This window comes from Sciurus vulgaris (genome assembly GCF_902686455.1).
Source record: "Sciurus vulgaris genome assembly, chromosome: 2".
In the NCBI taxonomy this organism is placed as follows: Eukaryota; Metazoa; Chordata; class Mammalia; order Rodentia; family Sciuridae; genus Sciurus; species Sciurus vulgaris.
The window spans coordinates 51,797,158-51,811,630 of record NC_136462.1 but is presented as its reverse complement, the minus strand read 5'-3'; the positions used below and the strand labels follow the sequence as shown (position 1 = coordinate 51,811,630).

Genomic DNA, 14,473 nt, shown 5'->3' with positions numbered 1-14,473 from the left:
TAAATATGGGGAGGAACGTAAAATGCATGACACACATGGGCTCTATATTTTACATAGCCAAAGGAAGATGGGGAAACAAAATCAGGAGGGGAATTCAGCATCCTTGAAATAAAATTAAGACAGTGACTCAAAAGAACATAAGGATTAATAAAACTATGATCAGAGAGAAATTTTCCTGGTATTGGTGTGTTAAAAGGTACGTGGGATTCCTTCAGAAGGTGGACACTGAGTGGCTAGAATAAACAATATTATTAACAACATTTGTGCAGAATACAACTCCCTTCACTTTGCTAATACTCAAGGGCTGTGTGTCTTTCAAAATTTGCTAATAGATGTTGACAGTTTTGCAAAATGTTCTTGGTGAAACTATTTTAAACACTCAAATTGCTTAAATGGTCTAGCTGAATAGAAGAAAAGATTTTAGGGCTGTGGATGTGGTTCAGTGGTAGAACATTTGCCTGGCATGTGTGAGGCCCTGGGTTCCATTCCCAACACTACCAAAAAAAATTTTTTTTAGATTGTCATTCTTAATTATATCTCTCTGGGTAGCCTTAGAATCTTCTCCTGTGCAAACTGCACAAATATAAACACAAAGTTTTACATATTTTGGTGTGTTTATTGACCTTTCAAAGGTGGTACATAATGAAGAATCCAGATCTACACATTGATAAACTGTTTCTCAGACAACACACCCAAAATAATTTTTATCAGTTAATCTATGTTCTTGCATTCATTCATCATATATTTACTGGGTACTGATCATATGCTAAGTATCATCCTTGGAGATAAGGATACTGAAATAACTATAATAAATGAAACTAAGACCAGAAGGGTCTCGGAATAGACTTTTTGAAGAGGATCTCATTTTAATGTTGCAACTTTGCCAGTTGAAGGCACTGTTATCTTCTTGATTCAACAATGAACAAATCTAAGAGTTGGGTCAACAATCACCTGTGAAAATACAGAAACCTAGGAAGGACAAAATGCTGGACCACAAAGGCTGCCTTATCTCTGCTTGAGGGTGACTTGAGTCCTGGCCCTCCTTAGGAAGTGATTTTGGGTATACTATAATTTTAGCTTGGATGATGTTAAAAGCAGGTAGAATAGGACACTTCAGAAATTAAAAAACAAAGAGCAAAACCTTTAAAAAAAAATCAGGAACTCAAACCTTCAAATTTAAAAGAGAACTCAATGAATGTCTAATCTTGGGTGACAGAACCTCCTAACGTATCACACAGAAGAAAATGGATGCAAATATATACTAGATTATTGTATGGAATGATCTACTCTATACTATACTAACCAGCAAAAGAAAAATTGGGGGGCTGGGGTTGTGGCTCAGTGGAAGTGTGCTTGCCAAGCATGTGTGAAACACTGGGTTCGATCCTCAGCACCACATAAAAATAAATAAAATAAAAAGGTATTGTGTCCATCTATAACTAAACATATTTAAAAAAAAAAAAAAGAAAAATTAGGGCTGTTGGCTAAAAATTAACTTAGTTTTTACCTTTTTTGTTGGTTATTTATTCATCTGTTTTTCTGATTATGTGATTTTTAAATGAACTGATTGAAAGTTCCACTTTTGGGCAGTAACTACATAATAGGGAGATACTTCTTTTTAGGCTGCTTATTTCTCATGATAATAAAGCACTATCATTTTATACCTTTCTGTTAGCTGTAGCAGAGGGCATGCATTCTACCCAACTCAAACCACTGACCTAAAAAGAAAGGTGGGATGCGGTACAGGTGGGAGGGTGCAGAATGCATTCCTATTTCACCGTACTGGAAATCATGATTTGGTCCATAAAGAGAGTTCATAGTACATAGCTGGTTTGTACTGGGTTGTTAAACTTTCAGAAATTTTGTGAGCCTGTGACTTCAGGCTGGTAGTTTGAAATTGGCTATTGTGGTAGTGTTTATACAAAGAAAAAGGTAACTACAACAAATGATTGTACCCAAAGACTCTGCTGTTAAACACTTATTAGGACATCACTGGTTTGGTTTGTACTGATTTTTATTCTTCTTCTTTTTTTTTTTTCTTTTTTTTTCAAATACACTTTACCACTAAGCTACATCCCCAGCCCCCCATACCAATTTTTATTCTGAAAGTGACATTAATGTGGGTTTTATATTAGCTTTAAAAGTTGGAATATATGAGTTCTTATAATTTAGCTTCTGAATGATCCAAAGCCAAGAGATGTTTAATAATAAGCATCAAATTTCTAATTGTAATGAACTTCTTCACAAGGTGGTAAAAAATATAAAACGGTAGTAAGTAATGAAATAGCCCTAACTACAGTTTACTTGACTTGCTGTATAAAAAATGGTCTAATAAACCTAGAATTAAAAATGATAACAGTATAAAATGAATATACCAGAAATATGCCATAAAAATAAAGACATTATCTCATTTCACATAATCTGTAAATTTGAAAAATAAAATTTCAAAATTCTCTCTACTAGATATTTTGAAATACACTTTTAGTTGTTGTTAACCATAGTTATCCCATGTTGCCATAACATTACAAATAATTCAGGGCTGGGGATATAGCTCAGTTGGCAGAACGCTTGCCTAGCATGCACAAGGCCCTGGGTTCAGTCCCCAGCACCACAAAAAAAAAAAAAAAAAAAAAAAAAAAGAATTCCTCCTGTCTAACTTTATCCCACACCCATTAACCATCTTCTCTCCACTCCCCACCCCCACACCCTTAATAATCTCTGGTAAGTATAATTCTATTCTCTATTTTTATGAGAATAACCTTTTTGTTTACAAGTGAGAAAAATGTGGCATCTGTCCTTTTATGCCTGATTTACTTCACTTAAAATTCTTCAGTTTCCTCCATGCTGCTACAAATGACAGAATTTCATTCTTTTTTATGGCTGAATATTTCATTGTATATATACACATTTTCTATATCCATTCATCTGTCAATAAAATACCTAGGTTGTTTCCATATCTTGGCTATTGTGGACAATGCTGCAGTGAGCATGTGTGTGGAGTTATCTCTTTGACATACTGATTTTATTTCCTTTGGGTGTATACTCAATAGTGAGATTGCTAGATCATGTGGCAGTTCTAGTTAAACCTCCATACTGTTTTCCATAATTGCTGTACTAACTTATATTCCCACCAACAGGGTATGATAATTTCCCTTTCTCTGTATCCTTGCTGGCCTTTTTGACTTTTTTGTTTTCCTGACAGTAGCCATTTTTAACTGGGATGAGATAATATCTCATTGTGGTTTTAAATTCAATTTCCCTGAAGATTAGTGATACTGAACATTTTTTTCATTAAAAAACAATACATTTTTGGTTGATATATTCCCATTTTGGGGGGAGGATACTAGGGATTGAACTCCGGGGCACTCAACCACTAAGCCACATCCCCAGCATTATTTTGTATTTTATTTACAGACAGGGTGAGTTGCTTAGTGCCTTGCTTTTGCTGAGGCTGGCTTTGAACTCATGATTCTCCTATCTCAGCCTCTTGAGTTCTGGGATTACAGGCTCTATGTTCCAATTTTAAAGTTTGAGAATACTCTTTCCAATCTTTTCTGAACTTTCAATGAGACATGTCTGATTAACTCCTAGGCTAAACACCATTCTTAGGGAGTAAAATGGACAGTTAAATGGAAAATTTAAAGGTCAGATTTGAGAAGCTTCTACTGAAGTCTGAAAAGCATATTCAACAATTCTAAGAAGTGTAGGGAGAACACAGAAGATAAGATAAAAACCGAACAAAGGGAAAAAAGGTAACTCTGCTTGAGAAGCTGATGAAATTTTAAGAGCAGCTTAGAAAATATAATTAATTATTTAGTATGTCCAAAGATTAATTGGTAACAACTCAAACCTTGAAAGTCAGGAATCATTAAAATTTTCCTTGGTAAAATAATTTATATAAAATTTCCTCTGGCAAACAGAGATCATAAACTACATGTACATAATTCCTTAGTCTTATTTGAGAAACTATGTTCTAAATTTTTATTTAAAAGAGCCCACACTGGTTAACTTAACAGTGCTTCTTTTACATACGAAAGCATCACCATTTCAACATAAGGTAAAAAACACTCACCTGCACCAATTTCAGTAAACCATGAAGATGCAGAATTCAAATTGATTGTCTCAAACTGAACTACTTGATTTGATTCTGTGCCTTTACTAATAGCTACACAGACCATAGGGTATTCTTGTTCTGGTATCACCAGCATTTCAAAAACGTTCAAAGGACTTGGTAAAGGAAAATCAAAGTGCTGAAAAAGATAAACAATAGAATTATTATTTGGAAACAGTCTCCCCTGTCATACTGCTATTGAAAGAAGTCAATGGAAAGTCTTCAATTTTCTTTTCTTTCAGTATTGGGAATTGAATCACTAAGCCATATTCCCAGTCCTTTCTATATTTTTAATTTTTTTTTTTTTTTGGCGGTACTGGGGATTGAACTCAGGGCCTTGTGCTTGTGAGGCAAGCACTCTACCAGCTGAGCTATCTCCCCAGCCCTCTATATTTTAATTTTGAGACAGGGTCTAAGTTGCTGAGGGTCTTGCTAAATTGCTGAGCCTGGCCTCAAACTTATGATCCTCTTGCTTCAGCCTCCCAAGTGGCGAGGATTATAGGCATGTGCCACCATACATGCTTTCAATTTTTCTGATTTATCTAATTCTATAAAGGCCTACCTCTAAGATGACAATGATAAGGATGAATGTTCTATACAAACGTGTTTTAGAGAACTGACCATATTAGTATTTATGGCTGTGATGGTTCTCTAAATTTATTAAGTAACATATGTCAAAGAGGGATCTTAATAAGAACACTAAAACCCCCAAATCAAATATGTAATAACTACTACTAACTATAAATGTGGTGATCCTAAACAGTAGTAATGCAATTGTATAATTTTACTTTAGTTATATACTAGTCTTTTCCAAATAAAAATGTAAACAAAGTAATATATACCTTTATCAACATGAATTTCTGCATTGGTTCATACCACTGAAGTAAAACAATTCCAGACTGTAAAGCTCCACAGAGGTATTTATGTCCTGTATAAGGATTTCTGACTGGAAAAAAAAATTAACAACAATAAAACCAGATACACAAGGAACACTGAATACCTTTATGTGAAAATACAGCTGAGCTAAAAGCAACAACTGAGTTATACTCACCTAAAAGCTAACTTAGCTAAATAAAGGCAGTACTGGTTCAAGGGAAAAAAAAAAAAAAAAAATGGAAAGTGATCCTAAATCAATATCAAAATATGGATGGAAGAAGAAACTACTTGAAGTAATTATTTAGCTGTTAAACTACTGTTTCTGTTAACTAGGATGACAAGACAAAATAGAGATGATGTCTTTTTTGTTTTGGTTTTGTTAGCCTTTCCTTTCATGTTCTTGTCTTAGTTTCAAATTATATACATTTGTTTCCAACATCTTTAACATTCTAGGTTCTTAAGCATATGAACTTTATAAAGAACAATATTTTCAGCACTAAAACATCTACACTAATATACAATCCAAAAAGCTGCTTCTATGTACACTTACTAAAAGAATAGAGTGTGATAAGGTCTGAGAACAACTGAAATGCATGATTTAACTTTTGCCTTAGCAGTTTTCAGTTGTCTACTTAAGGCAAGATGAAAATAATTCTTTGAGTATGTATACATTAATTCATCTTGCTTGAACTTCCTTTTTCAAATCTATAAAAATTCTTATTGGTCTTTTCGTTTCCCCAACTTGATTCCCATCAACAATAACATACATTCATTATAAGGACAGTAATCTGCAATAAGTTCCATGTACTACTTAAGTATGTCTTCAACTGTACAGTTCTTGAATCTGTTGAGTCAGGGATGAGAATCTGATGACAGATTCAGACATGATCCTCCCTAGGAAGATGCTCACAAAATGTGCTTACGCAGTCATGTGCTGCACAATATTTCAGTCAATGATGGGCTGCATATAAAATGGTGGTCCCATGATTATACTGCCAGATGACATCTTAATGTGTATATAAGTACAAAGACAAAATCACCTAATGATTCATTTTTCAGAATTCATTTCCATCAGTGAATGACACATAACTATACATATAGAACATTTGTGGTTAAATGTTTTTGTTCTAGAGAGTATGGAAAATGCTTTTGAACTATTACCTAGAATGAAGATTCATGTGTAAGCTCACTGATCAAACAAAGAATAAATAGGAAATAAGGAGCCCATGATCTAAAGACACTGGATCCGGACCTGAGTCTAGGTTCTATTTCTGTTACTTGTTTGTGACATAATCAGTGTCAGGAGTTGTTTAAGTGTTGAGATAAGATAGTTATATAGTACAGAATTTAACCTTCCCCAAAAAGAGGTTTGTCCTCTACTCTGCTCTTAAGAAATAATTTCTAAGTCTTTGGAAAGTCATGCTAAAGGAGTGACTTTGTCTGAAAGCCTCAGGTCACTGGATAGTCCAACAGTATGATTTAAGGTGGCACTGGCAACACCAGATAGTTTTAGCACGAGGGCTAGTCATGTCAGAAAGAACAGCAATGTGAGCAATGTGACTTAGGGTGGGGGTTTTAAGTCATGCAGTATGAGCTGACCTCTGGAGGGGTAGTATATTGAGATCAGTCATGTGGGAAATCAACCAAACCTTCATGACAGCCCCCAATAAAAACTCTGGACACAGGCTTGAATCAGCTTCTCTGAATCAGCAATGCTTTGGTGTACAGTCACATAGTGATGCTGGAAAAGTAACGGCATTGACGTCCATTAATCCATAGGGAGAGGGCAGGAGAAGCTCCATGTCTGGTACATTTTCCTGTACCTTATCCTCCTCTTCTCTTGGCTGATTTTAACCTGTATTCTTTACCTACAATAACCTGTAATCATAACCATGAATGCAACTTTTTTCAGGGAATTCTGTGAATCCTTCTAGAGAATTTTTGAAAGTGAGGGTATTTCTGGAAACCCTAAAACTTTCAACTAGTATTAGAAGCAAGGGTGGTCTTGTGTGGACTGTCCAATTTATACTTGGTGAAATTCCTATAATAATGTTCCTAAAGAACCGGTAATAACTGGCAGATGGTAAGTGTTAAATAAATGGAAGCTAGGATACCAGCAGAAATGTGGCCCCAGGGACTATGGTGAAAACTCTCAGAATACTAAGCAGTGGGAAAACATTAAGGCTATTATCTCTATGCACTTCTATACCATGTCACTCTATACGTTCTTGTGCTTCATTGGTACCTTAACTCTTATTAAAAAACCAACAGTGCTTTCTATTTATTTCTGTAAGACTTAAAATAATTTTAAATGTTAAAAGATCTAACCATCCAGATTTGGTCATCTACTCACCTATACAACATTTGTGGCAGCCTTTTGTATCAGGAATCTTGGTTGTTAAAGCAAACTTTCTGAAAACATAAGACAGTATAAATGTACTCCATTGCAGTGGTTGTCTTACCATGATTTATGAATCAGTTGCATCAAAATCAGACAGCAAGAAACTTTAAAATAACTGTCTTGGACTCTTGACTCCAGACTGATTTTAGAGGACTGCAATAGGGCCCAAGAATCTGTATTATAAAACTTTCATGGTTGATCCTCATGGAAAATCCAATTTAAAAAACACTGATATTTTGCATTCTGGATGACATGCACTTTATTGTAAACTACCTTTCAAAATTGAGGCAAAGGAAGTTTTCTTTTCTTTTTTTGGTGGCACTGGGATTGCACTCAGGGTCTTGCACATGATAGGCAAGTACTCTGACCACTAAGCTACATCCCTAAAGCTTGATTTTTTATTTTGAGATAGGGTTTTACTGAGTTGCTGAGGCTGGTCTCAAACTTGTGACCCTCCTGCCTCAGTCTCTCAAGTAGCTGGGATTCAAGTACTGTGTGCTGGAGGTGCACTGATTTAAAATCTCCAGACCAACTGGCATTCAGCAAAGACCCTAGGGCCCACCTATTCCTGTCTCCAGGAATTCAGCCTATTGGATTACCTCTCTCACTCCAGCAATCCAGAGGGTGGAGCTTCATGCTCCAGAGAACCCATCTAAAACTGCTAGGAGAGGCACTGAGAATCTTTTGAACTCCAACAGAAAGAATTCTTAACTTTTCATCAAGATTTTTTTAAAAATTCTTTTCCTCTGTTTAATTGTGACTTTAATGGTATATGCACATTTAAATATATTTATATTTGTTTTTTCCTCATTTCTAGCATTTCTGAAGCCAGTTATTTTTCATGATTTACTTTTGATATTTGATTAGTATATTTTAGTTTTGGTTTGTATTCTTTTATTTTTAATTAAAAAAAATTTACTTTTATATATATTTTTCTTTTCCTACCTGTTTCCCTTGATTCTCTTTTCTTCGGCTAACAATCTCTATTGTTCTCTTTTTCACTGTTCCTTTAAAGTTTTTACTTCTTTTTTCCCCTTTCTCCTTCATAATCAACATATCCTATATCACTTCTCTTCTCTCCCTGTTCACCATTTGAAATTATAAACCCTTTTGCAAATGTGCTGTTTTTATTGTAGGCAATAACTGATCATATCATTTGTTTATTGTGATAATTAACACTGTAGATGTCATTGTAGGGAACTATTTGGTTTAATGCTGTGTATTGTTTACACTGGTGGTTGTTATTATTTGTCTCCCCTTAACAGTAAGGTACTGGAAACCTTCAGGGACACTTTAAGGCCACAAGGTAGAAACTCTACTGCCTTAGATCCATACTGTTAGATGAGCAGACACACAAACAAAATGAAAAAGCAAGGGTACAAATTGCCCCAAACGAATCAAGATAATCCAATAACAGAACCCACTGACACCACCATGGAAGAAATAGGAGAGAACAAATTTAGAATGTACATAGCTAAACTGATCTGTGAGGTAAAGGATGGTATAAGAAATGAAAACAGAGATAAAATAAGGAAGTGAAAGATCCCTTCAATAAAGAGACAGATTTTGAAAAAAAAGAAAGCAGAAATTCTCAAAATGAAGGAAACAATAAACCAAACTAAAAATTCAATAGAAAGTATCACCAACATGCAAGACCACTTGGAAGAGAGAACCTCAGGCAATGAAGACAAAATATATAATCCTGAAAACAGAGTTGACCATGGAGAGAAGACATTAAGAAACCATGAACAGAACTATCAATAACTATGAAATAACATGAAAAAACCAAATTTAAGATTCATTGGGATAGACGAAGGTGTGGAGATACAAACCAAAAGAATGTACAATCTTTTTAATGAAATAATATCAGAAAATTTCCCAAACCTAAAGAATGAAATGGAAAATCAAATAAGAGAGGCTTATAGGACCTTAAATGTGCAAAATTACAACAGACTCACATCAAGCCACATTATAATGAAAATGCCTAGCATACAGAATAAGGATAGAATATTAAAGGCTGTGAGAGAAAAATAGCAGATTACATATAGGAGGAAACCAACATGGAGCTCAGCTGGTTTCTCAATCCAGATCCTCAAAGCTAGAATATCCTGGAATAACATATACCAAGCTCTGCAAGAAAATGGATGACAACCAAGAATCTTATATCCAGCAAAATTAAGGTTCAGATTTGAAGATCAAATAAAAACCTTCCATGATAAACAAAAGTTTAGAAGAATTTGCAACTAGAAATCCTGTACTTAGAACATCTTCAACAAAACATTCCATGAAGATGAAATTAAAAAAAAAAAAAAAGTGAATAGTCAATCAAAGGAGAAACTAATTCAAATTAAAAACTAGAAATAAACCAAATGACTGGGAATACACATCATATTTCAATAACAACCTTGAATATTAGTGGCCTAAACTCATCAAAAGACACAGACTGACAGATTGGATTAAAAACTAGAACCAACAATATGCTGTCTCCAAGAGACTCACCTCATAGGCAAAGACATCTACAGACTGAAGGTGAAAGGATGGGAAAAGATATCACTCACAAGGATCACATAAACAAGCAAGGGTTTCTATACTCATATCAGATAAAGTGGACTTAAAGCCAACGTTAATCAGAAGGGACAGAGAAGGCCATTTCATACTACTTAAGGGAATTATATATTAACAAGACATGGCAATCATAAATATTTATGTCCCAAACAATGGAGCATCTACATACATCAACAAACCCTTCTCAATTTCAAGAATCAAACAGACCACAACACAATAATACTGGGTAACTTTAATATGCTTCTGTCACCACTGGAGAGATCCTCCAAACAAAAACTAAATAAAGAAGCTGTAGAAGTAAAAAAATACAATTGATAATTTAGACTTAACAGACATATGTAGGATATTTCATCCATCAATGACTGAATACACTTTCTTCTCAACAGCACACGAATTTTTCTCTAATATAGACCATGTTATGTAATAAGCCATCACATATGTTGGCATATAACAGTAATATTACCTTAATATATTTTTAGCATCTGTAGGGTTATTTTGATGGTTCCCTTTCCACTGATAATAATTTTTGTGTTCTTGCTTTCTTCTTGATTAGACTTAATTTTTATCAAATTTTAGTTGTATTATTTCTATTCTATTTCATGTATTTCTGCTCCTACTCTTATTTTTTCTTGCCTACTACATAATTTGAAAATAATTTGTTATTCTAGCTTTTTTCTGATTCAAATACTTTAAGTTATAAATGTTCATCTGAGTATTGTTTCAGCCCAGAGATCCTGATATTTTAAGCTTTTATTATCACTTAGTTCAAACCACTTTTTATTTATTTTTCTCATACTTTCTTCCTTGACCTCTCAGATAGCTGTAAGTGTACCATTTAATTTTGAAATAGTTGACATGTAGTGACATGTGGGGTATGGTTCTATATATATTAAGGTGACTGATTTCTAATATAATAAATTGTGCAGGAAACAGTCTGCATGATTTCAAATTTTAAAAAAGTAATAGAAATACTGTTATACTAATTGTATTGGTTACATACATGTTGAAACTGATCAAACTGCATACTTCAAATATGTACATTTTATTGTACTTCAATTTTACCTCAATAAAGCTATGGAAAAAAAATGAAAGAAAAAAAAAAAAGTAGCTTGAGATTACAGGTGTGCACCACCTGGCTTAAAGGTGTTTTTTTTTTTTTTTTTTTTTAATAAAGTGGGCAAGAAATCCTGGTTGATTTAAAAATAGACATGAATTCCCCTCACTCCCATCAGAGTCAAGATGGTACTCTGTACCTTGGTAGTATTCGGTCTGGAAACCTGTGGGTCTGAATGTGGGCAGCTAATCCTGGTTTTTTGGCTTGTTCAAACAAGGCAATAAGATTATGGGAGTAGAGTTGAAACGTTTTTCCTATAAAAGAGTAACATGTTACTTTTCTTAGAATCATTTCCAGCAAAGGAATACATTTTCAGGAAAAAAGTATATAATTACCTTCTAAAATGAGGAGTCCAGTAATGTTCAAAGACCAAGAAAAAAGAAAACAAAGCAAATAATCTCAGTTAAAGTAATTTTAAAAGTAATGATAGGTAAAATAATTTTTTAAGTGAGTACATAATTCTGTTTCATAATACACAAACTTGGGTATATTCTGCCAAATAAGTGATCTGGGGAGAATATATGTAAACTCTTATGAGGCCAACAAAGAAAAGGAAATGATTAGATGCTGATGTACAAAACCTTATAAACCAAATTACAATGATGTGCATGTAATAATTTTAGTAAAAAGTGGACATTTCTATAAAACCACTATTTCTCTGGGATAGATCATTTATCAATAATTCATCAAATTATCTTGGATTAAAACTAATTGTGAATGAAGTCAAATAAAATGGAATGAAATTGTAAGAAAAGTAAAATAAACCAATATTATAAGCCAAAATAAAAGAATAAATGGGGTATGTTTTCATATAATAAAACCATTAGCTGTGTCAAGCAGTGAGAGACATGGTAACTATCTCCTTTTGATTCCTCATTATATATGGTGTGGTAATATAACAATATAAAACAGTATTTATCCTTTAATTAGAAAAAAATGTATATACACACACACACACAATATTATTTACTTCTACATATAATCTTAGCCTAACAGAATTCTTTTTATTTTCTAAGAATAGAAACATTCTGGTTCACATACTTCCTCTCTGTTTCTCCTATATTCACAGTTATCCAGCGAGCCAGACAGCTAAACCCACATGTACATGCACAGAAAGTTTTCTCCTGTTGAGCTCTGCTGTCTACCTTCCTCCAGTTTTATAAATCAATTTAACTAGAAGACAGGAAGAACTAACTTATAAACTAACTTCCTGTGCTTTCCAATAGTTATTTTGTAAATATATAGATGCATCCTATGTAGTTTTTAAGTTTCTTTCTGAAGACAATTATGACCAAGGTTTAAAAGCAGTGAGAGAGAGAGAGAGAGAGAGAGAGAGAGAGAGAGAGAGAGAGAGAGAGAGAATTAACTTCGACAGAACTGGATTTAAGTTTCTTCCCACAAAAGTAATACAGTATATTAATATTTGCTAAAATGAAAAAGAATTTTGGGAAAGTGTAACTAAAATCAAAAAGATTAAGTATTCTTTTGATTACCTCTACTTTTTAGAAGCTATTTATGCCAAACAAAATGCTCTCCATAAACACTGTCAGTAGCTCAAATATACAAATTTCTTAAGAATTTACTAGAGAGAAATAATAATTTCTATTTTGTTCTCTACTATCAGAATGAAAGCAATCAGTAAACCTCTAGGAAGCAATTTAAATCTAAAATGTAAGAAGATATTGTTTGGAAGGTATGAATTAAAACCCATTTTTGTCTTATCATCCCAGATGTAGAACACCTATAAAATCTGAAGTTGAGCAACAAATATATCACTTATGGAAACTCTGAAAACATGTTTGAATATTTACTATGCTTGCAGAATTGAAAATTTGAGATGTAAAGGGAAAAAAAAAAGTTTAAAAATATCCACTACCACCGACAACCAAAAAAGAAAAAAACCACAATAACCAGAATTGGAATAGGTTGCTCTGGAATTACTTGGCTTAGGAACCTTTAAAACATCAGTACAAGGTAGTTAATATGTGATTCAGAACAACCTGAATGCCACTACCAAACATCTGCATAAGACTTCACAGTTTAAGCACTCTGGATTTCAATTCATTTAACCCTCACGATAAATTAAAAAAACTGTTACTGGGGGCTGGGGTTGTGGCTCAGTGGTAGAGCACTTGCCTAGCATGTGTGAGGCACTGGGTTTGAGCCTCAGCACTGCATATAAATAAATGAATAAAATAAAGGTCCATCAACAACCTAAATAAATAAATAAATAAATAAATAAACAAACAAACTGTTACTATCCCATCACCCTCATTTGACAAATAACAAAACTGATATTCTCCAATTCCATCCATTTATTTGCAAATGCCATGATATTATTCTTTTTTATGGCTGAATAATATTCCATTGTGTATGTATACCACAGTTTCTTTATCCATTTATCTGTTGAAGGGCATCTTGGTTGGTTCCACAATCTTGCTATTGTGAATTGAGCTGCTATAAACATTGATGTGGCTGCATTACTGTAGTACGCTAATTTTAAGCCCTGGGTAGAAACTGAGGAGTGGGATAACTGGATCAAAAGGTGGGTCCATTCCAAGTTTTCTAAGGATGCTCCATAATGCTTCCCAGAGTGGTTGCACCAATTTGCAACTCCACCAGCAATGTAAAAGTGTGCCTTTTTCCCCACATCCACGCCAACATCTATTATTGTTTGTGTTCTTGATAATAGCCATTCTAATTGGAGTAAGATGAAATCTTACGAGTTGTTTTAATTTGTATAAGCCAATCCCCAAAAACCAAAGGCCAAATGTTTTCCCTGATAAGTGAATGATGATATATATAATGGGGGTGGAGGGGTGGGGAGTGAGAGAAGAAGGGAGGAACTTTATGGAGAAGAAAATGACAGGGAGGGTGGTATGAAAAATAGTGGAATGAGACAGACATCATTACCCTATGTACATGTATGATTACACAAATGGTATGAATCTAAATTGTGCACAACCATAGAAACAAAAAATGTACCCCAATTGTGTACAAGGACTCAAAATGCAGTCTGTAAAAAATAAAATAATTAAAAAAAAACTGAGGCTAAGAAGATAAGTGACTTGCAGCAGATCACAAAGAATAGTTCAATCTACTTCCTGTCATTCAATTGTTAATATTCAATGGCTGGGGGAACTGGGGTTGTAGCTCAGCGATGATGCACTTGACTGGCATGTGTGAGGTACTGGGTTCGATCCTTAGTATCATATAAAAATGAATAAAATAAAATAAAGGTATTGTGTCCATCTAAAATTAAAATATTAAAAAAAAAAAACAAACTATTCAGTGGCTGGGGAGGCTATGTGGAATGGAATGGCCATAGGTGATACTCACTGTACTACCCAGCCCTCAGGTATTTAGAAGCTTGGGTGGTCTTGGAAGAAAACATCTCCAAGTTCTA

At 34.0% G+C, this 14,473-nt stretch overlaps 1 protein-coding gene and 1 long non-coding RNA gene across 3 annotated transcripts in view; one reads left to right on the top strand and one right to left on the bottom strand.

Moving 5' to 3' along the window:
* Window positions 1-14,473, top strand: part of LOC306648876 — a 603,819-nt gene that overhangs the window by 446,918 nt on the left and 142,428 nt on the right. The gene's annotated exons all lie outside the window — the stretch shown is intronic.
* The window catches only part of MAP4K5 (mitogen-activated protein kinase kinase kinase kinase 5), a 99,046-nt gene that overhangs the window by 11,285 nt on the left and 73,288 nt on the right, over window positions 1-14,473 (bottom strand). For both annotated transcript variants that reach the window (XM_079118941.1, XM_079118942.1), the window contains exons 24-27: window positions 11,207-11,321; window positions 7,341-7,399; window positions 4,954-5,057; window positions 4,073-4,250 (exon numbers count right to left, since the gene is read on the bottom strand). In XM_079118941.1, coding sequence (XP_078975067.1) covers window positions 4,073-4,250; window positions 4,954-5,057; window positions 7,341-7,399; window positions 11,207-11,321 — 456 coding nt within the window. The remainder of the gene's footprint in view (window positions 1-4,072; window positions 4,251-4,953; window positions 5,058-7,340; window positions 7,400-11,206; window positions 11,322-14,473) is intronic.